General features: G+C 56.2%; 1 protein-coding gene across 4 annotated transcripts; it reads left to right on the forward strand.

The window, feature by feature from the left end:
• Positions 1–237: 237 nt before the first annotated feature.
• PARP10 (poly(ADP-ribose) polymerase family member 10) lies at positions 238–22,219 on the forward strand. Of its 4 annotated transcripts, none has more exons than XM_039526834.1 (11): positions 238–342; positions 1,056–1,222; positions 1,478–1,723; positions 9,301–9,534; positions 9,890–10,758; positions 13,247–13,459; positions 13,774–13,903; positions 14,491–15,513; positions 20,013–20,158; positions 20,855–21,029; positions 21,488–22,219. In XM_039526834.1, exons 2-11 carry the CDS (start codon positions 1,057–1,059, stop codon positions 21,796–21,798), a joined length of 3,513 nt encoding a protein of 1,170 aa, XP_039382768.1. In that variant the 5' UTR covers positions 238–342; position 1,056; the 3' UTR covers positions 21,799–22,219. The 4 variants fall into 4 exon arrangements, with proteins under 4 accessions (XP_039382768.1, XP_039382769.1, XP_039382767.1 ...); XM_039526835.1 differs by lacking the exon at positions 238–342 and adding an exon at positions 446–488; XM_039526833.1 differs by lacking the exon at positions 238–342 and adding an exon at positions 455–528.
• Positions 22,220–22,478: the final 259 nt, after the last annotated feature.

Here is a 22,478-nt window from a genome sequence, read left to right on the forward strand (position 1 = left end):
CCCCGCCCCCCGCCTGCAGCCCCGCCCCCAGCTCTGAGCTTTCCTGGAGCCCCGCCTGCAGCCCCGCCCCAGCTCTCCCAGAGCCCCGCCCTCCCAGCCCCGCCCCAGCCTTCCCGGAGCTCCGCCCCAGCTCTGAGCTCTCCCGGAGCCCTGCCTGCAGCCCCGCCCCAGCCCTCCAGGAGCCCTGCCCCCAGAGCCCCGCCCCTAGCTCTGAGCTCTCCCGGAGCCCCGCCCCCCGCCTGCAGCCCCGCCCCCCGGCAGGGCGCGCTGGCAGCGACCGCCCCGGCCCGGCCTGACGCGCCCTGTTCGCTCGAGCCGCGGTCGCGGCCCCGCCACTGCCCGGTAGGGCCGGAGGGTCGGGCAGGAGCTGGGGGCGGGGCCAGGCGGCGGGGGCGGGGGCGGGGGCGGGGCCGGGAGGGGGTTGCGGGGCGGCCTCCGCCTCCGACTAGTTTCACTTTCGTTTCTCGCCAGGCTGGGTCCGAGCCCGGGTCAGCGGGGCCCGGCGGCGGGTGTCCTGGGCCGGGGCCGGTGAGAGGGTGGCCTGGCCCCTGTCTGGGGAGCGGTCAAGCCCCCCGGGGCTGGGGGCGCCCCCCCCCCTGTCGGGCCGGGGCTGTGAGAGCGGCGCCCTGCCCCTGTCTGGGGCTGTGGGGTGGCGCCCTGCCCCTGTCTGGGGGGCCGGGCCGGGGCTGTGGGGTGGTGTCCTGCCCCTGTTTGGGGGGGCCGGGGCTGTGGGGAGCTGTGGGAGCGCCCTGCCCCTGTTTGGGGCCGGGGCTGTGGGGTGGTGCCCTGCCCCTGTCTGTGGGGGGGGGCTGTGGGGTGGCGCCCTGCCCCTGTCTGGGGGGGCCGGGGTTGTGGGGTGGTGCCCTGCCCCTGTCTGGGGGACAGGCCAGAGCTGTGGGGGTTAACCTGGCCCCTCGGGGGGGGACACCCCGCCCCCATCTGGGGGCTCCCTTGTCTCTGCCCCCCCCGCATTGAGGGGTGTGGGGCCGGCACCCTGTCTGGGTGGGGGCGCTGGGCACAGCCCTGCCCCGGCTGAGCAGCGGGTGCCCTTGCAGGATGGCGGAGGCGGTGCGGGCACTGGAGGTGCTGGGGGTCCCCCTGGACATGGAAGAGGAGCTGCTGGTGCTGTATTTCGAGAACAGGCGCCGCTCGGGGGGTGGCCCCGTGCTGGACTGTAGGCGCCAGGGCAGTCGCGCCATCCTGACCTTCGAGAGCCCCGAGGGTGAGTGTGGGGCACATGGGCACCGAGCAGGGACACGAGTGTGGGGCTGGGGGCTTAGCCCCCCTCACCCTGGGCTGGGAGCACCCACACCGCAGCTGGGGGGTGGGGGCAGCTCCTTGTCCTGGCCGGAGCTGGCGGGGCAGTGCCGGGGGGGGTGTGTGCTCTGGGGGAGCAGAGCTGCTGGTGCGTGGGATGGGGCAGCCCCTCCTTGCTGTGCAGGGCAGGGGGCTCACAGTGTCTGTCTCTCCCTCCCAGATGCACAGAGGGTCCTTGCCAAGCCCAGTCACACCCTGCAGGACACTGGGCTGGCAGTTCGCCCAGCTGCCCCACGAGATTATGGGAAGGTGCTTCTCCGGGGCCTGAACCCCCAAACCGACTGCAGCCTCCTGGAGCTCTTTGTGGAGTGTGTGCTGAACTGCGAGAGCCGGCAATACACCATCCACCGCAGCCCAGCCGGGGACCAAGCCCTGGTGCAGCTGCCAGAGCCGCTCGGTGACTCAGGTAGGGGCTGGCCCCCAGCTGGGGCTGTCGGGGGGAGAGGGTGGTCAGAGGAGCCTGCCTGGAGGCCACACATCATTTCTTGGGGTGTACAGGAGGCAGCAGGTGTGGGGGAGGCTCGAGGGGCCAGAGTGGAGTTTGGAGAGCAGTTAAAGGTATAGAGCCTTAAAGTTCATAACATAATCAAATGTAACATCCCTGGGGTGAGCAGGGGAAAGACCACAGCAGCCCACCATGGTAGCGTTTAAATTCAGAAAGGGGGACTGCACACAAATGAGGATGTTAGTGCAACAGAAGTTAAAAGGTACAGCACCAACAGTGAAATCCCTGCAACTGCATGGAAACTCTTAAAGACACCATAATAGAGGCACAGATTAAATCTAGACCCCAAATTAAAAAACACAGAGAACCGAAACAGGGCTAAACAACGAAGTAAAAGAAGCAGTGAGAGGCAAAAAGGCACCTCTAAAAAGTGGGTTTAATCCTATTGGGGAAAATAGAAAGGAGCCTAAACTCTGGCAAATGAAGTGTAAAAATACAATTAGGAGCCAAAAAAGAATTTGAGGAACAGCTAGCCAAAGACTCAGAAAGTAACAGCAAAAATGTTAAGAATGTTAGCGGCAGGGAGCCAGTGGGGCCACCGGCCAATTGAGATGCTAAAGGAGCACTCATGGGGGGATAAGGCCATTGCAGAGAAACTAAATGAATTCATAAGAACAGCCATACTGGGCCAGACTAAAGTTCATCCAGCCCATTATACTGTCTGAAGCACCTGGTATTGGCCGCTTTCGGCAAAGGGAATGAACAGAACAGGGAATCATCAAGTGATCCATCCCCTGCTGCCCACTCCCAGCCTCTGACAAACAGAGGCTAGGGACACCATTCCTGCCCATCCTGGCTAATAGCCATTGATGGACCTATACTCCTTAGTCGGGGGGATATGATTGAGGTCTATAAAATTCTTTGCATCAGTTTTCAGGGCTGAGGGATGTGAGGGAGATTACCTGAGCTATTTTTTTTAGGTGACAAATCTGAGGAAATCTGGTGCATCTGACGAAGTGGGTATTCACCCATAGACTTCAAGGTCAGAAGGGACCATTATGATCATCTAGTCTGATCTCCTGCACAATGCAGGCCACACAATCTCACCCATCCACTTCTATAACAAACCCCTAACCAATGTCTGAGTTGTTGAAGTCCTCAAATTGTGGTTTGAAGACCTCACGCTGCAGAGACTCCTCCAGCAAGTGACCCGTGCCCCATGCTGCAGAGGAAGGTGAAAAACTTCCAGGGCCTCTGCCAATCTGCCCTGGAGGAAAATTCCTTCCCGACCCCAAATATGGCGACCAGCTAAACCCTGAGCATGTGGGCAAGTTTCACCAGCCAGCACCCAGGAAAGAATTCTCTGTAGTAACTCAGATCCCACCCATCTAACATCCCATCACAGACCACTGGGCATACTTACCTGCTGATAATCAAAGATCAATTGCCAAATTAATTGCCAAAATTAGGCTATCCCATCATACATCCCCTCCATAAACTTATCAAGCCTAGTCTTGAAGCCAGATGTCTTTTCCCCCACTGCTCCCCTTGGAAGGCTGTTCCAGAATTTCACTCCTCTGATGGTTAGAAACTTTCATCTAATTTCAAGTCTAAACTTCCTAGTGTCCGGTTTATATCCATTTGTTCTTGTGTCCACATTGGTACTAAGCTTAAATAATTCCTCTCCCTCCCTGATATTTATCGCTCTGATATATTTATAGAGAGCAATCATATCTCCCCTCAGCCTTCTTTTGGTTAGGCTAAACAAGCCAAGCTCTTTGAGTCTCCTTTCATAAGACAGGTTTTCCATTCCTCGGATCATCCTAGTACCCTTCTCTGTACCTGTTCCAGTTTGAATTCATCCTTCTTAAACATGGGAGACCAGAACTGCACACACTATTCCAGATGAGGTCTCACCAGTGCCTTGTACAATGGTACTAACACCTCCTTATCTTTGCTGGAAATACCTCGCCTGATGCATCCTAAAACCGCATTAGCTTTTTTAACGGCCATATCACATTGGCGGCTCATAGTCATCCTGTGATCAACCAATACTCCAAGGTCCTTCTCCTCCTCTGTTACTTCCAACTGATGCGTCCCCAATTTATAACTAAAAACCCACGAAAGCTCATGCTCCAATACTTCTGTTAGTCTATAAGGTGCCACAGGACTCTTTGTCGCTTAAATCTGAGGAACTGTCCCAGATTGAGGTGTCATTAGAGGAGATTGTGGAACAAATTGATAAAGTAAACAGTAATAAGTCACCAGGACCAAATGGGATTCACCCGGGGTTCTAAAGGAACTCGCATGTGAAATTGCAGGACTACTAACTGTAGTCTGTAACCTATCATTTCAATCAGCTTCTGTACCAAATGACTGGAGGATAGGGAGGAACTCGTTGAGAATTCGAGAGTGGAAGGCAGCTTGGGTGAAAGTGATCATGAAATCCTAGAGTTTGCAATTCTAAGGAAGGGTAGAAGGGAGTACAGCAAAATAGAGACAATGGATTTCAGGAAGGCAGATTTTGGTAAGCTCAGAGGCTGATAGGTGAGGTCCCATGGGAATCAAAACTGAGGGGGAAAATAACTGAGGAGAGTTGGCAGTTTTTCAAAGGGACACTATTAAGGGCCCAAAAGCAAGCTATTCCGCTGGGTAGGAAAGATAGAAAATGTGGCAAAAGACCAGCTTGGCTTAACCGCGAGATCTTGCATGATCTAAAAAATAAACAGGAGTCATATAAAAAATGGAAACTAGGACAGATTACAAAGGATGAATATAGGCAAACAACACAGGAATGCAGGGGCAAGATTAGAAAGGCAAAGGCACAAAATGAGCTCAAACCAGCTATGGGAATAAAGGGAAACAAGACGACTTTTTATCAATACATTAGAAGCAAGAGGAAGACCAAGGACAGGGTAGGCCCACTGCTCAGTGAGGAGGGAGAAACAGTAATAGGAAACTTGGAAATGGCAGAGATTTCTTTGTTTCGGTCTTCACAGAGAAGTCTGAAGGAATGCCTAACATAGTGAATGCTTATGGGAAGGGGGTAGGTTTAGAAGATAAAATAAAAAAAAAGTAAAAAATCACTTAGAAAAGTTAGATGCCTGCAAGTCACCAGGGCCTGATGAAATGCATCCTAGAATACTCAAGGAGCTAACAGAGGAGGTATCTGAGCCTCTAGCTATTATCTTTGGAAAATCATGGGAGACGGGAGAGATTCCAGAAGACTGGAAAAGGGCAAATATAGTGCCCATCTATAAAAAGGGAAATAAAAACAACCCAGGAAACTACAGACCAGTTAGTTTAACTTCTGTGCCAGGGAAGTAATTAAGGAAATCATCTGCAAACACTTGGAAGGTGGTAAGATGACAGGGAATAGCCAGCATGGATTTGTAAAGAACAAATCATGTCAAACCAATCTGATAGCTTTCTTTGATAGGATAACGAGTCTTGTGGATAAGGGAGAAGCGGTGGATGTGGTATACCTAGACTTTAGTAAGGCATTTGATACGGTCTCGCATGATATTCTTATTGATAAACTAGGCAAATACAATTTAGATGGGGCTACTATAAGGTGGGTGCATAACTGGCTGGATAACCATACTCAGAGAGTAGTTATTAATAGTTCCCAATCCTGCTGGAAAGGTATAACAAGTGGATTCCGCAGGGGTCTGTTTTGGGACTGGCTCTGTTCAATATCTTCATCAACGACTTAGATATTGGCATAGAAAGTACGCTTATTAAGTTTGCAAATGATACCAAACTGGGACAAATTGGAGAAATGGTCTGAGGTAAACAGGATGAAGTTTAACAAAGACAAATGCAAAATGCTCCACTTAGGAAGGAACAATCAGTTTCACACATACAGAATGGGAAGAGACTGTCTAGGAAGGAGTACGGCAGAAAGGGATCTGGGGGTTATAGTAGACCACAAGCTAAATATAAGTCAACAGTGTGATGCTGTTGCAAAAAAGCAAACGTGATTCTGGGATGCATTAACAGGTGTGTTGTGAGCAAGACACGAGAAGTCATTCTTCCGCTCTACTCTGCGCTGGTTAGGCCTCAACTGGAGTATTGTGTCCAGTTCTGGGCACCGCATTTCAAGAAAGATGTGGAGAAATTGGAGAGGGTCCAGAGAAGAGCAACAAGAATGATTAAAGGTCTAGAGAACATGACCTATGAAGGAAGGCTGAAAGAATTGGGTTTGTTTAGTTTGGAAAAGAGAAGACAGAGGGGACATGATAGCAGTTTTCAGGTATCTAAAAAGGTGTCATAAGGAGGAGGGAGAAAACTAGTTCATTTTTTCTTTTTCTTTTTTTTAAGGGTGGACTTTTTTTTACTTTGTTAGGGCTGTTGTCTGCATCTTCAGTCATTGGTGTCTGAACTTTATTTGATCAGGACAGGCTGGTTGATTTTATTATTTATACATTTATTCACACATTTAAACTAAACTAATAAGATTACAGCAGGGTTTTGCAAAAATGAAGATAGCAGCAGCTTTTACAAAATGGAGTGAGCATTTTAAAATGGAGTTTGAGTTACAATGTGGACAAGTGTAAGGAATGACAGAGTGAACAGAAGCTCCAGTGTAGACAAGTATAATGAATGGCGAACAGTGAGCAGAAGTTACAATATTGAAACAGTGCAAGTTTCAGTAATTTAAGCAGCAGTTGGATTGAAAGTGAAATTTACTAGGCAGGGGGCTGAATGCTATGGCTTTTAACAAGCATATTAGTTGTCAATTAGCCAGTTATTGGGGTAACCGATTTTATGAATGAATGTTGTTTCATTCATAAAACTTTATTAATGTAACTTCATAAGTAAAGTGAACAATTAAAAACCATTTCATTCATCAGTTCTACAGTATGAATAGCTAATGTGACACCAATTTTTTAAAAAGCCTCCAGAGGCGATCCCACCAATTACAGGCTGGTAATTCCTGATAAATGGTTTTTGTAAAGGGAAATCATGCCTCACTAATCTATTAGAATTCTTTGAGGGGGTGAACAAGCATGTGGACAAGGGGATCCAGTGGATATAGTGTACTTAGATTTTCAGGACTCAATGGTCAGTTTTCAGAACGGAGAGAGGTAAATAGTGGTGTCCCCCAGGGTCTGTACTGGGCCCAGTGCTGTTCTACATATTCATAAATGATCTGGAGAAAGGGGTTAACAGTGAGGTGGCAAAATCTGCAGATGATACAAAACTACTCACGATAGTTAAGTCCAAAGCAGACTGCAAAGAGCTACAGAGGGATCTCACAAAACTGGGTGACTGGGCAACAAAATGTCAGATGAAATTCAATGGTGATAAATGCAAAATAATGCACATTGGAAAATATAATCCCAACTCTACATATAAAATGATGGGGTCTAAATTAGCCGTTACCACTCAAGAAAGATCTTGGAGTCAGTGTGGAAAGTTCTTTGGAAACATCCACTCAATGTGCAGTGGCAGCCAAACAAGGTAACAATGTTGGGAATCATTAGGAAAGGGATTGATAATAAGACAGAAAATATCATGTTGCCTCTATATAAATCCATGGTCGCTCTCATCTTGAATACTGTGTGCAGATGTGGTTGCCCCATCTCAAAAAAGATATATTGGAATTGGAAAAAGTACAGACAAGGGCACTAAAACGATTAGGGGTATAGAACAGCTTCCATATGCGGAGAGATTAAAAAGATGGGGACTTTTCCCCTTGGAAAAGAGACGACTAAGGGGGATATGATAGAGGTCTATAAAATCATGAGTGGTGTGGAGAAGGTAAATAAGGAAGTGTTATTTACTCCTCATAACACAAGAACTAGGGGGCACCAAATGTAATTAATGAGCAGCAGGTAAAAAACAAACACAAAGAAGTATTTCTTCACACAACACACAATCAACCTGTGGAACTCCTTGCCAGAGGAGGTTGTGAAGGCCAAGACCATAACAGAGTTAAAAAAAGAACTAGATAAGTTCATGGAGGATAGGTCCCTCAGTGGCTATTTTGGTCAATTTCACTGTCAGCGTTTTTTAAATAGTAAATTTCACGATTTCAGCTATTGAAATCTGAAACATCTCTGTGTTGTAACTGTAGGGGTCCCGACCCAAAAGGGGTCACAAGGAGGTCGCGATATTGCCACCTTTGCTTCTGTGCTGCTGCTGACAGTGGAACTGCCTTCAGAGTTGAGCAGTGGGAAAGCAGCAGCTGCTGGCCAGGAGCCCAGCTCTGAAGGCAGGATACTGGCTAGATGGACCCTTGGTCTGACCTTACATTCAGGTTCTTAGGTTTTTAATATGTTTTGTTGAACCTGGTCAGGAGTTTTCAGTCAATGATTTTCCATTGGAAAATTCACTTTCTACAAAATTGTTTTCTGTTGGAAAATGGTTCCCAGCTCTGCTTCTCCCCCTCTCCTCAGAAGCCCGGGCTGCCTGACTGTGCAGTGGCTGGCTGGCCACTGACCTGCGCAAAGCCAGGCACCACCCCAATGGAAATGTCCTTTTGACTTGTTCCGAAGCAAAGAGGGGTGCTTCTGCTCCACGGAAAGCTCCAGCTTTGGGCCATTCTGACTCTTTGGGAGGTTGTGGGAGTTCCCGAGGAAGGGGATTCGGGTTTCCAGCCGGCTCTGCGAACCACGGGTGAGCAGGGCGGTGGCGTGACCTGCCCAAACCGGCGAGCTCAGGAAGGATGGGCCAAGTCCAGGGATAAGCGGGATCCCCACTTGGGACCGTTCATGCTGGAGGGGAGGTTCAGCGTCTGGCCCTGGGGTTTAAGCCCATCGCTGTCTGCTAGCCCGCAGGCTGTTCCCTAACGAGGGGGCAGCTTGTCTCCCATCTGCACCTGTGCTGTTCTTGCACCTTCTTCTGCAGCACCTGGGGCTGCCGCTTCAGAGCCAGGGGCCCCGGTGAGCTGGACCTTGGCTCTGACCCTCTCTGCCTGTTCCTCTGTTCACCCACCCCAGGCGAATGGCTTAGAAACTAAACAGGTGACGGGAGCGACCCCTTCCCAGCGCTGTTGGCTCCTGCGTGTCTCACCATCACCTGAGCAGGCTGGGGAGAGGGCTAGTCTCTGCCGCTGGGCTCCCCTGCTCCCTCGGCCGCTCTGGGATGGGCACCCGCTGCTGACTGGAGCTTGCCCTCTCCAGGCGCTGGGTGGCTTGGTCCCTCCGGGCTCGGGAGTGCCGGTGCTTGCAGCTCCTGGGAAGCGGGTAGCAGAACTGGGAGCTTGCAGCACCTCTGCTCTGCTCATGGCCAGGCTCAGCCGTCCTGACCAGGCGTTCCTGATCTCAGAAAGTAAGTGGGGTGACCTAGAGTCTGCAGCTGCCGCCCCACAGCCCCTTCCCCCAGCAGATCCCTCTGGGAGCCCTGAGGGGGCTCTCTCCTCACTCTGCCCTTGCCAAGTCTGTGATGTGGGGGTGTCTCTTTCCCTCCGCCCTTGGGCGGACTGGGCTGGGGGAGGGGGAATCTTCCCTTGGCCTGGGGGTCTGTGGGGAATCTCTGCCCTTGGCCGGCTGGGCTGGCGGTGGCAGGCTCACTGTTCTTTGCCTTGGCAGAGCTCCTGGGCCTGGAGGAGCGTGTGCGCCGGCGGCCACTGGACGGGGTGCTGCTGTCCGTGGAGTGGGTGCAGCAGACAGACAGCGTGCTGGTGCGGAGCCAGGGCGCCGGGCTGAGCAGGGACCTGCTGGAGCTCTACTTTGAGAACAAGCGGAGCGGTGGGGGCAGCGTGCAGGCCGTGAGGGTGCTGGCAGGGGGCAGGGCAGCTGTCATCTCCTTCCAGGACCGGGCAGGTGCGTGGGGCTGGGGCAGGGTGGGATCAGCGCTCAGCTGTCCGCTGGGGCTCTGGGGTTGGAGGGCTCCTGGAGGCTGGTCCAGGTGAGACGTGGAGGGGGTCTGCTGTGAATGCAGGCGGGTGCCTCCAGCCTGGCAGTGACGCGCGGCCCTTTCAGGGCTGCAGGCAGGAGACCGCTGCTGCTGGCCCCAGCACACAGTCCGGAGCCCCCCTCCGGGGCGGGGGCAGGGAGCAGAGCCGGGTCTGGCTGTGGTTGCTGGGGCAGTGGGCACGGCACCCCTCCCTGCGTGGTCTGGGTGCGTCTGTCTTCCCGGGCAGTTCTCAAACCCATGTGCCTGTTCACTGCCCTGCAGCTGTGCAGCGGGTGCTGGAGAAGCCCCACAGGCTCCAGGAGAGCGACCTGGACCTCTCCCCGTACTACGACTTCCTGGAGCCCCTTGACTGCCCCCCGGAGGAGGGAGCCGAGGCCCCCCCAGGAGAGGTGGCAGCAGTGGATGGCGGGCCCCAGGCGATCTGTGTGAGCCTTGAGGACGCAGCGAAGCGGCAGCTGCTGGAGTTCAGCGGGGCCCTGCCAGAGCTGCAGGCTGCCTTCCCGGAGCTGACGCTGCGGCTGGAGGAGAATGGGGCCTGGATCTCGGGCGGGGACGCAGCCCAGCGGCAGCAGCTGCAAGAGCGGCTCCTGGACACCCTGCAGGGGATGGCCCAGGAGCTCCTGCCGCTCCCGGCCCAGACCCTCAGCTTTCTGCAGCGCGGCGACGTGCGGGAGGAGGTGGAGCGGCTGCTGGCCAGCCAGGGCTTGCCGGCCTGCTACGCACCCAGCGGGAGCGCGCTGAGTGTGACGGCGCTGAGCCCTGTGGCCGCCCGCCAGGCCAGCTCCTCGCTGAGCGCGGCCCTGAGCCCCTTCTGCCTGGCAGTGTCGGCACAGCACCTGCACGCCCTGGGCTCGCCGCGCTGGGAGCAGCTCCAGGCCTCGCTGCGCTGCTGCACCGTGTGCCTGGCCCCCGGCGGGGAGCACCTGCAAGCCCTGACGCTGCGTGGCCTGGAGCAGGAGAACAGGGAGAAGCTGCAGGGGTTCCTGCAGGACGCTGCCCTGGACGAGAGCCTGGTGTCCATGGAGCCAGGGATGCTGCGCTACCTGCAGCTCTACTACCAGGAGCTGCTGGCCGGCATCGCCGAGGTCACGCTCCTGCCGCTGGAGGGCACTGACGTCACCGGCTTCAGGGTGAGCAGCCGGCCTCCAGAGGCGGTGTCGGTGGGTGGAGTGGGGCGGGGCGGCCTTGGTTCCCCACAGCCATTTCTGGGCAGCCTGCGCGCTCCTGCCCCACTGCCCCGTGGGGCTCGTTTAGGGCAATGCAGCCTGCGGGGACTACAGGTCCCAGTAGCCAGTGCAGGCAGGTCACGTGGGTCATGATAGCACTGCATTCTGGGAGCTGTAGTCTGCACCATGCTGGATTGAGGGGGCAGAGGTTGCAGTCAGCTTCATTCACTGTGACATTGCTTAAACAGGGCAGTCACAGCCCCAGGCTGGGGTTTTTCCACCCCTAAGGCAACCAAACCAGCCAGGACAGAAAGGACTTTGGTCTCACCCCACTGGCTAACCACAAGTCACACAAAATTTTTTTCCAGACACTCCAGTCTCCCAACCACCACACCACTGCACTCCGCCCTGGGGGATGAATGAAACAAAAACCCAACCCCCAATAAAAGAAAAAAATCCCCCCCCAAAGCCACTCCCCCAAGACCCAGACCAATACACACATCAGATCTTATCCACAAATCACAATCACGCAAATCTAAAAATCTAAATCTAAAAGGTATATTTAAAAAAAAAAAGGAGAAGGAAGAGAGGTAGAGGAAATTAAATCAATTCAATTACATTAAATAAAGTTCAAAGTTCAGGCTTAGTTCTCAGTGCTGCAGCAAACTGCAGGTTTTTTGCAGGTTTCTGTATAAAGCCCCCCACGGGATGGGTCCACCAGTCCCTGTGTAAAAGCTCCAGTTTGTAGCAAAGTCCTAAAGAGGTCAGAAGCAGGATTGAAGACAAGATGGAGGAAGAGACAAGATATAGAGAGATTTTCCAGCAAAATTCCTTTGTCTTCACTGTTGTAAATTTACAGCAAAATTCACTGTTGAGTCACATGAGCCAGTGGAGCCTCCTGCTGCTGAGTCCTGAGTCTGGTCCTGCCTTCTCCATGGGTCCATTCTGTCTAATCATGGGTCCCTTCCATCATCAAACAGGCTGCAGAGCTAACAGCACAAACAGGGCTAGCACCACTTCCACAGAAGCACAGCACAAAAGCACAAGAAGCACAGCAACAACTTGACAGCATAACAACTAAAAGCATAGACATAAATGATACAGACAAATTATAAGCACAACTAATAATTGGTTAGACACCTTACCCTTATATGACCTTTATATTTTAGGATTTGGTATACCTTTTGTTTTGGTTGCAACCCATGTTCTTCCCTATTTTCTAGCATACGTCCAACATATATGGTCCCCATTTATATTGGGATGACAAAACATCGCTGACTGCATCCCAAGAGCCCTTTCTTGGGTCTGTCTCTCACAGCTAGTAGTGTTGGGCTAGAGGCACCACCAGTGTATAACCGATGGTTTTTTATTTATTTGTTTCAACAACATGAATGGATCTCTTACAAACTTAAGGTATAACTAGCTTTTTTTTTTTGCATGTCCTGTATGTGTGTGTTTCATGCTCTTGAAGAAAAGAAAAAAGCTACTTTATCCCATACATACCATTGTTTGGCAATGTTTTAAAAACCAAACAAACCATTGATGTGATGTTGTTCATTGTAGTACAGGACTGGCATTTGGCATTGAAAAGCAATATGAATATAGTAGTGTGCCTTTTCCCAGTTTCCCAGTCATACAGGTCATCAATGTATTTTGCCCTGTTTGAAAAGTTCAAACACATACATTGCATTACATGTGTAACAAGTAAATCCAAGTAACATAAAGTGTGTTTGTTGTGTGTTCATCATGTTTGTATCAGTTTTTTTTTTTTTGATTAAAGATTTGGCACATTGTTGTTCATTGTGTTACAATAGCAACAGCAACAACAAAATTAGCAAAAGCAATAACAACAATAACACAAAAAGTTTCCATTTACAATCATATTTTGTCATGCCCACACCCTGGCTCAATACCATTGGAGATTGGGCATTTGGGGGTTAATTTTTAACTCCCTTGCAAAAATTCTTCTTTTCTTCTTCTCTCTTCCTCTTTCCTTCTTGCTGATTTCTCTTGCTTAACAGAGAGCACCGGCTGATGGTGGGGGCTGGCTATTGGCAAGTCTTGTGCTAAGCTCCATCTTTCTTCTCCTCTTCACCCTCACAGCAACACACTCAACAGAACACAGACTTCTTGCTTACTAGCTGCTGCTGCTATGGATTCCATACCTGGGTCTTTGAGACACAGAGAAAACACAAATCTGAAGTCCTCTGGCCTGCCCTCCTCCTGCTCTCCCCTTTCACTCAAAATGAAACTGTGCTTTGAACTGTGAAACTGAGAAACCAGCTAGACCCTGAGACTGGACCCCCCAACAGTCATGTTCCCACCCCCACCCCCGACGTCCCGCACGGTGGCTGGCAATGCGCGTGGTGTTCCTCCTCCTCCCCATGTCCCACGGGGCCGGAGGGGGGCTGGCAGAGTCTGCCAGTGCCTCACGCCATCTCTTGTCTTGCAGCTGAGTGGGGAGGCGGGCGCGTGCCGGGCAGCGGCGGAGTTCCTGCAGAGCCTGCTGGGCACCATCAGCTGCCAGCCAGTGACCCTGCGGCACCCTGGCATCGCTCGCTTCCTGTTGGACAAGCGAGGCCAGAGCATCCTCCGGGAGCTGGAGAGCCGCTTCCAGTGCGTGATTGGGCTGGAGCAGGTCCACTGGAGCCCCCCGTACGCACAGGTACGGCCGCGGCTCAAGGGACGGGGCTCCGGCTGGGACCCAGAATGGGCACAGCTGCTCCTCCACCCTGCCTGCCAGGCTCAGTGCTGGCCCATTGGGCTGGGTGAGCTGGACACTGGGTCTGGAGAGGGATGTGCAGCCGTGGGGTGACCCAGGTTTCTAGGGCAGCCTGCAGGCAGGCGTGGGGGGCAGCCAGATGAGGGCGGGTAGAGAGCAGGCCCGGGCAGAGGCTGTTGGTGGTTGGGTGCTGGCAGGGAGCCAGGTCCCTGGCTGGCGTCTGCAGCGCTGACTTCTGTCCTTCCTGCCTGTCTCAGCAGGACCTGGAGCTGCCTGAGGGGCCTGTTCCTCTGAGCTGCCGCCGAGACTCCCTGCCCACTGCCCAGCTGCCCACTCGGCTGGAGCTGCCCGACGGCGACACCACTGACTGGTGCACCACCAACATAGGTAGGGCCGCTCCTGTGGGACTCAGAGCCCGCTGGGGGTCCGTCCTGTGCCTGGGGGAGTGGGCAGGGGCTAGAACCCAGGGAGGGGGCAGGCGGCCGGCCCTCCCTCCCCCTGCTGGAGCCCTGGGTTCCTGGCTCTGTGGGGCGGGATGGGGGGTGGGATAGCACTGTTCAGGGGCCCGATCCTGCAGCCCCAGCCCCCCTTAAGGGAACGCTCAGGGCCAGGGTGGCAGCACCATTCCCCTGCGCTTGCCGCGTGAGCCCGGCACTGCTATGGCGACTGGCAGCTTGTCGGCGCTTCTCCGGGCCAGGCAGCCTGTGCCACGGCCCACCCCACAGTACAGAACCCGGCTCTGGCCCCACTGCCAGGGCGGGGGCAGGGGGTAGCCTGGCCGTGCCCTGGGGCACTGGCTGCTGCAGGAGGAGTTGCCATTCGGCCTCCCCCACCTGTCTGCCCTGGTAAATCTTCCACCTGCTCACTGTGCAGAATGGGCAGCGGGTAGGCCCTGTCTCTGTCCTCCCCTCCCCCAGCACCGGGGCTGCCCCGAGAGTCGGGCACGGCCTGTCTGACCTGCTGCTCTCCTGCAGAGGAGATCAAAGGCCTGCTGGCCTCCCTGGAGCCCGGAGACGTGGTGGGGGCTGCCCCGCTGGCTGCCCCTGCTGCCGGGGAGGCCCCGGACTCGGCAGCGACCAGCCCTGAGGAGGAGGAGGATCTGTACACCGTGGGAGAGCCTGGCATTGCCGCGGGGCAGGAGGAGGCGCAGGCGGTGCCTGCAGGGCATGGCGGGGAGCGGAGGGGCCTGGCAGATGGTGGTGAGGAGGAGGAGGAGGAGAAGCTGCCCTGCACCGCTCCGTCGGAGTGCAGCATGGAGGAGGAGGCGCAGCTGCTGCTGGCCATCCAGCAGTCCATGGACAGCCAGCGCTGGGAGGAGGAGGAGCTGCAGCGCGCCACGGAGCTGTCCCTGCGCTCCTACGAGCAGGAGCAGCACCAGGCCCCGGCAGAGCCCGCAGCTGACCGCAGCCTGCAGGCCGCCCTGGTGGAGTCCCTGGAGGAGGCGCTGTGCGTGGCCGGTTCCGCCCAGCTCACCATCTACTCAGCCTACGAGCAGGACGTCAGCGCGCTGCCAGGGCAGCTGGACCAGGCGCTGCGGGAGCAGCAGTGCCAGGAGAAGGTGGCGAGCGAGGCTCTGCGAGCTCTGCCCTCACGCTGCCGCGGGTACCTGGCCCAGCTGCAGCGCCAGCACGCCGTGCGCATCTCCCTGCAGGACGCCACGGCCACCGTGCACGGCTTTGCCGACTACACAGCCCGTGCTGCCCGCGACCTCACCCGCCTCCTCACCCGCCTGCTGCAGACCCAGCGTCCGCTCGGGGAGCCAGCTGCACGCTGGGTGCGCTGGGAGCCCCCTGGCACCGCTGCCCCCTACTCCTCGGAGGCCAGCGCCCTGCTGGAGCAGGCCTGGCGCCGGCAGCAGAAGCGGCTGGATGTGCTCTTTGATGGCAGGCCCTTCACCATAGACTTTGAGCGCATGGAGGAGTATGACATCGGCGGCGCCTGCACCCTGCCCATCTCGCGCACAGAGCCCCCGGCCCCGGAGAACAGCCGCCCTGCAGGTGCGTGCTCCCAGCCCCGCTGCTGCTGCCTCCAGCCCTGGGGGGCTCGGCACAGTCCCATGGGGCCTGGCCTGGGTAGTTCTCCGGCTGTCGTGCAGGCAGCCAGGGCTTGGCAGCTGGTGGGTCCCGGTGGGGTGGAGTCAAGGTTCCAGGCAGGTTGTCCAGTCTGAGCTCCTGTGTTGCCTCCCGCCCCCGGCGTGCTAGCCCAGCACCTGGAATGAGAGCAGGGCCACAGGAGACCCGGCTGGCGTGTGCCACAGGCAGCGAACACCGAGGGGCACTGGTGCCCACGGCCCCACTATGGCAGGGGAAGGACAAGGTGAGACACCCCCAGGTAATCCTGGCAAGGGACCACACGCTGCAGGGGAAGGCGAAACCCCCCAGGTCCCTGCCAGTCTGAGCCGGGGAAATTCCCTCCGTCCGTCACCCCCTGGGCATGTGAGCTAGAACTAGCCAGCCAAGAGCCTGCCGGGTGCTCGGAGCCCCTCAGAGCCCTGGCCCATCCCGTCCAGCTGGGGCCACCCCGATGCTTCGGAGGACGGAGCTGATAAAAGCCAGCCTATCCTGGGGGAGGGAACCTGTCCCGACCCTGCAGGTGACCCCCTGAGGGACATGAGACAAACTGGAGTGAGCCCCTCCCCCACCAGCACAGCCACCCCTCTGTCCCGTCGGAGACTCTCAGCTCTCGCTGGGAGACTGCTCCAGAATCTCCCCCCTCAAATGCTCCGAAACCTTCTCATTTGTTCCTGGCCCGTTTCTCCCCACTTGTTCTTGTGCCAGCGTTGTCCTTTAGCTTCACCAGCTCTTTGCCCTGCTTAACTTTTCCCTGATACATTTACGCAGAGCAATGCCAGGCCAGAGAAGCCAACATCCGCTCCCATCAGACCGGCCCTCCATGCCCCCGCTAATCCACATGGCTCCTCTCTGCCCCGGTCCTGAGCATGGGGTCCAGTGTCCCCCAGGCCTCGCTCGATGGCAGTAGCGCTGTCGCTCTGTCTCTCGGCTGGAAATGCCTTGCCTGCGACATCCCTGGCCTGCGTTTCCCTGTTTCACAGCCCAGCATGCTGGTGGCTTGTAGGCATCCTGTGCTCAGCCCCCAGCCCGGGTCTGTCCTCTGTCACGGCCAGCTGACGAGCTCCCGGCCTGGAGCAGAAATTCTTATCGTTAGACCCTAAATGCCAGCCCTGCACCTCGTACTCTTGAATTTCATCCCATTCCTGTCGCTCCGGATCTTCCTGGAAATTCTTCCCATCTCCCCCTGCCCCCCCCGGATTGGCCAGGCCTCTCAGCTTCCCATCAGCCCATTTCGTTCGCACGCTCCTGCTACGGAATGAGACTGGGCCCAGGCCGATCCTCGAGAACTTCCCTGCGAGGCGATAGTTCATCTTGCAGCACAACCCTCCCCACCATACCGGGCTCATCCTGACCCCCAGCTTCCCGAGTTTAACTCCCTTTCCTGTGCCAAAGGCTGCACTGAAATCCCCGGGCATCACATCTGCCGTATTCCCCTCTGAACAACGCTGTTGTTTTCTCAAGGAAGGAACAGGGGAGTCTGGCCCGGGCTGCCTTGGTAAACCCGGCTGTGTTATGGCCCCTGTACCACTGGCCTGCAGGAATTTCATTCTGCTTTCCTCCCCGTTCGTTCTAAAGCCTGGTGTGCTCCCATGGTCAGACTAACAGCTCTGGCATTGCCTGGGTCGCTTTTCTCCCCTTTGTTAAATACCTGCACGACATCAGCTGTTCTCCAGGCACATGGTCCCATCCCCATCGCTGGATTTCTTCCCAAGCCTTGCACCCGGCCTCGCAGCCTACTAGGCCGGTTCTTTCGGCACTCTGGGCCCTGGAGCTGAGCGCATTAAACCCTGGAAGATTTTCTTCCACCTCAGCTGTCGGAAATTCCTTTTGTGCCGCCATCCAGCCTCATGGGCATGGTCCCTGTTGCCGTCCGGATTGAAAACCCAGCCACGATGTTCAGTTAGCTTTGGGCCATACCTCGAGTGTCTTTAATCTCCTTCCCAGCCCCACCCTTCCTTATTGATGGGACTGAAAAACCCTGTGTGTGTGTTAATGTCCTTGGCAAGAGCTAATTCAGCTTGACTTCCAGCACTCCTCCTTGTATCCCTACTCCTCCCACCCCCCCAATGTGCCGTTCTTTGCGTTTCCACTCCCCAGGGACACTCTGCTGACTCCTAACAACCTTGTGAGGTGGGCCTGGAGCCCTTCCCTACAAACCTCTTCCCCCTCACTAGGGATGCCAGTTGCAGACGGTTTTGTAGAGTGATGGGAAGAAATTCCAAGCTTCGGCGGCATTTATTTCCTTGATCTCTTCAGTCCAGCTGACTTCGCTAATGAACTCTTTGTTTTCCACAGTCTGTCTTTCGGAAATCAAAACCCAGAGCTGATGGCCTGGTTTTGATTCAGTTTAAATTAAACGGAAAGTTCATCAGCACATGACCCCTGGATCCGAGGTTCTTTTCCTATGACCAGCTCTTCTCTGATGCCCTTGCTACTTACCAAAACGGAAGGCAAAATTGCATCATCTCTTGTTGATTCAGTGACGATTAGATGTAGAAAACTGTCGTCTGTCACATCCAGGAATAAGTGGGACCTACCAGTGTTAAGAACATAACAGCCAGACTGGATCAGACCCATGGTCCATCGAGCCCAGAGGCCAGTGCCAGGTGCTTCAGGGGGAATGATCAGAACGGCAATTGTTGAGTGATCCATCCCCTGTCATCCAGTCCCAACTTGTCAGAGGTTTAGGGACACCCAGAGCAGGGGGTTGGCTGTTGGCCAGGAGGGTCAGAGATACATCGATGGACCTGTCCTCCAGGAACTTATCTAGTTCTTTTTTGAACCCAGTTATATTTTGGCCTTCCCCACATCCCCTGGCAGAGAGTTCCACAGGTTGACGGTGCGGTGGGTGAAGAAATACTGCCTTTGGTTTGTTTGTGTTACTAGCATCTATTCTCCAGTTTATATCTGGGAAGTTCGTCCCCCACCGTGAGACAATTCCCAAGGGTGTTTCTCTCTGATGATATTAATGAGCTCTCTGTCCAAGTTGAGGGCTGATCCTGGTGGTCTATAGCAGATCCCTAGCACTGTCCCCACAGACCCTCTTTCACAATCCCCTTCCCAAAGTGATTTGGACCCAAACAGCCTCAGTTTTGTCCACACTGTCATTTCATCTTTCTTGTACAGCAACGGAGCTGTAAACGCTACTCCATCCCCTCGGCCTTCCTTTCCTCGCTCCGAAAGAGCCCAGACCCGTCAGTGCTTGTGTTCCACCCACCCCGAGCGCGATCCCCCCGTGGGTCTGTAATTCCCAGGGTGATCACCCGCATCAGCAGTTCCAGAGCCTCCTTGCATTTGTGTACAAGCATCTCGGTGGTGTCCCTTGGGCCTTCCCAGTTTCCTAGCCAGGGTCGTTTCGCTCACTGGAACACCTGCCTGACTGCCACTCCGGTCAGCGTGCTGGCTGTTCTCTTCCCCAGCCTGTACTAGAGCCGCCTCCTGCACTGAAGCCAGGCATGGAGATCTCCCGGGTCTGTCCAAGCCTCCTCCCCTTGCTGTGTAGCTGGAAACCCTTCTCCTCAGTTGTGGAGATGCCCCTCTGCGCACCCTGCCCCTTTGAGGCCACGTCGGCTCTGTCAGCCTTGCTGGCCTCGTGTGTGCAGAAACCTCTGGAGTTTATTTGGTGGCTCCAAAACTTTTTTCTTCTTTGTAAATGTAAAGGGTGGGGTGGCCCTTTGTCCCCCTGAAAAGGCGGAGAACCCTGGGCTAGATTGTAATGGTCCCTTCTGCACTCCATGTGTGACCCCAGTGCATTGCTAGGGGGCACTTGTCAAGGAGTCCCCGGGCGCTGCTCTGGAACTGCTCCCCACAAAGCCAGGCAGGACTCTGGGGAGCCTCCTCTCCCTCGGAGCAGCCTGTCTGCAGGGCAAGAAGCTCCCACGGCTTCACCTCCTGGGTCTCTCCTTGGAGCATTCAGCATCCTCTGCCCCTCCGTGCGCTTCCCACAGCGAGTCCGCCCAGGCGGGGTCCTGGGTAAGCCACAGGGTCCTGCCCCCCCACTTCGCAGTCAGATGTGACTCTTAGCCAGCCAGTAAAACAGGTTTATTAGATGACAAGAACACGGGCTAAAACAGAGCTTGTAGGTACCTTTAGCCATCCCCTTGCAAGGGGGAAGGGCCCCGGCCATTTGTTGCCAGGAGACAGAGTGTCAGCCAGTTATGCACACTGGAGACTTAAGAAATGCATAGGGGAAACTGAGGCACCACACAGTATTCAGAGAAAACATTAAGAACGGTCCCACTTCGTCACAGCGCTGTGCTGCAGGCAGTGGGGTGGGGGCTCAGTGTGGGATGCTGGCCCGATTACCCCAGTGTGGTGCCAGGGGCGCTATGCTACAGGGGCTCAGTAGGGGGCGCTGACCCGATGCTGTGCAGGGGGGTGGGTCTGGTATCCACCTGCTGGGTGACGACCTGTTCTCCCCCCAGCCACGGAAGAGAAGGGCCTCGAGGTGGACCTGGATGAGGAGGTGAAGCTGGTGCCGCTGGTCCAGGGCTCGGAGGAGTTCCGCGGCACCGTGCGCCTGTTCTACGACACGCTGGAGGACTTCCACAACAAGATCCGCATTGTGAAGGTACGCAGGGGGCAGCACAGCCGGGCCGATTGCTCTGCCCGCCCCTGTGGCCATGGCTGTGCCGGGCGCTGGCTGTCGGATTTCGTTTGCCCATGTCCCCTTGTGAAGTGGTGCACAAGGAGTAGATGGGAGAACATTTATCCCGCATATCGAGGGGACGCTGCCGCAGCCTGGTCCCCACTGGTCACCAGACAGGTGGGTGGGTGCTGGGGTTCGCCCATCTCGCACAGGCCCCTGGCAGGCTGTGGCACGGACAGTTCCAGAGTGACTAAGGTGGACTCTCTCAGGCAAGCACCGTTACCCTGTGGGACTCCCTGCCACTTGATGCTGGTGCAGTCTTGTTCCGAAAGGATGGGCGTGCCTGGGACTTCGCTCCTCGTGGTTCTGTGTGCGCTCCCTGCTGGCTGCGCCAGTGCCTGTGCGGCAGCCTGGTACCCCAGCACTCCCTGGCTGTTCTAGGGGTGTTCCCCGCTCTCACCACTGTTCTGGGAGTCTGGGGCAGGTCCCGCCTGAGCCTGGGTGTGAGCTGGTACCACCCCCCGCCCAGACTCCTCAGGAGCTGCTGGCCATGCTGGGGGAGCCCACATGGGCCCTGCGTGGTGTGTTATCCCCTCACTGCCTACTAGGGGCGCCAGTCCTTCCCCATGGCACGGGCTGGTCTGGCTGGGCCCTGGCTGACCCGTGTCCCTGCGGCAGGTGGAGAAGCTGATCCACCCACTGCTGTACAAGCAGTACCAGCTGAAGAAGGCCTGCATGGAGAAGGCGTGCGGCCACGAGGCCGTGGAGCGGCTCCTCTTCCACGGCACCACGGAGGAAGCCAGCCGGGAGATCTGCCAGCACGGCTTCAACCGCAGCTTCTGCGGCAAGAACGGTGAGCGGGCGGGGGCGGGAGTGGGAGCAGCACAGGGAGGGGCCAGGCGCATGTGGAACTCCAAGACCCCTCTATGCACAGGAGGGAACTGATGTCTCTGGAAGTCACTCCTTGCTGCAGCCCTGGACATTTCTCCCAGAGTGGGGCATAGAACCCAGGAGTCCTGGCTCCCAGCCCCCCTGCTCTAACCACTAGATCCCACTCCCCTCCCAGAGCTGGGGACAGAACCCAGGAGTCCTGGCTCCCAGCCCCCCCTGCTCTAACCACTAGACCCCACTCCCCTCCCAGAGCTGGGGACAGAACCCAGGAGTCCTGGCTCCCAGCTCCCCTGTAACAACCGGGCCTCACTCCTCTCCCAGATCTGAGGTAGAACCCAGGTGTCCTGGTGCAGGTGGCAGCCTGCCCCCTATCCAGGCTGTGCTGTGCTAACCCTGTGCCCTCTGCCTCCTGCTCTCCAGCCACGCTCTACGGGCACGGGGTCTACTTCGCGGTGAATGCCGTGGTGTCAGTGCAGGAGCAGTACTCCCCACGCAGCGCCGACGGCAACAAATACGTCTTTGTGGCCAAGACGCTGACGGGGGACTACACGGCAGGCAGCCGGGACATGCGGGCGCCGCCCCTGAAGGAGGCGGCTGAGGTCCCGCTGCGCTATGACAGTGTGGTTGACAACCCCAAGAAGCCAGCCATCTTCGTCATCTTCAATGACACGCAGGCCTATCCGCAGTACCTCATCACCTGCCAGCTGTCCAAGCCTCCGGCACCGCGCTGAGCCGCTGGGCGTGGGCTGGGTCACCCTGCTCCAGCTCACAGCCTGCCGTGTGCCCCTCTGTGCCTGCGGCTCTCAGCCCCCAGCAGGCTGCCCTGCCCTGGGCCAGCACGGCTGGGAGGGGAGAAGACACCTGCGCTGGGCTCCGCGACCGAGCTGTGCCCTGTGGAGAGGCCAGGCATCAGCCCCTGCCCAGTGAGCTCCTCTTGGACGGCCAGGGCCACGCGGCTCAACAGGGAGCTGGGCTGCTCTGGGGGCCCCCAGTTCCCAGCCCCTCGGACATTGTATAGTCCCTCTGCCTATTGCCCGTGTACGGTGCCCAAGGGCCAGTGCCACGGCTCTGGCAGGGGCGGGACCAGGAGCTGAACCCCACAAGTCATGGAGAGCCCTGGAAACCGGACCCCGAATAAAGAGTCAGACAGCAGCCTGAGCCTCTCCCTCTGTGTCCCTGAGCTCTGGGGGGTCACTCCTTGGAGCATCTATGTACTGTTGGGCTCTGCTGCTTGGGGATAAGAGCCTACTGCTGCCAGCGCTTGGAGTCGCACTGGGGGTGGGGCTGTGCGGGGGCGGGGGGTGGTCCCATGGCTGACACCCTCCCCTTAAATGATCTGGAAAAAGGGATAAACTGTGAGGTGCCAAAATTTGCAGACGATACAAAATTATTCACAATAATTAAGTCCCAG

Source organism: Mauremys reevesii, linkage group 2 (assembly GCF_016161935.1).
Source record: "Mauremys reevesii isolate NIE-2019 linkage group 2, ASM1616193v1, whole genome shotgun sequence".
NCBI classification, from domain to species: Eukaryota; Metazoa; Chordata; order Testudines; family Geoemydidae; genus Mauremys; species Mauremys reevesii.

Coding starts and splice junctions, on each gene's coding strand:
- PARP10 (XM_039526834.1), top strand. CDS start 1,057: ATGGCGGAGGCGGTGCGGGCACTGGAGGTGCTGGGGGTCCCCCTGGAC. Junction 15,514..20,012: donor GGAGAACAGCCGCCCTGCAG/GTGCGTGCTCCC, acceptor TTCTCCCCCCAG/CCACGGAAGAGAAGGGCCTC. Junction 21,030..21,487: donor CAGCTTCTGCGGCAAGAACG/GTGAGCGGGCGG, acceptor CCTGCTCTCCAG/CCACGCTCTACGGGCACGGG.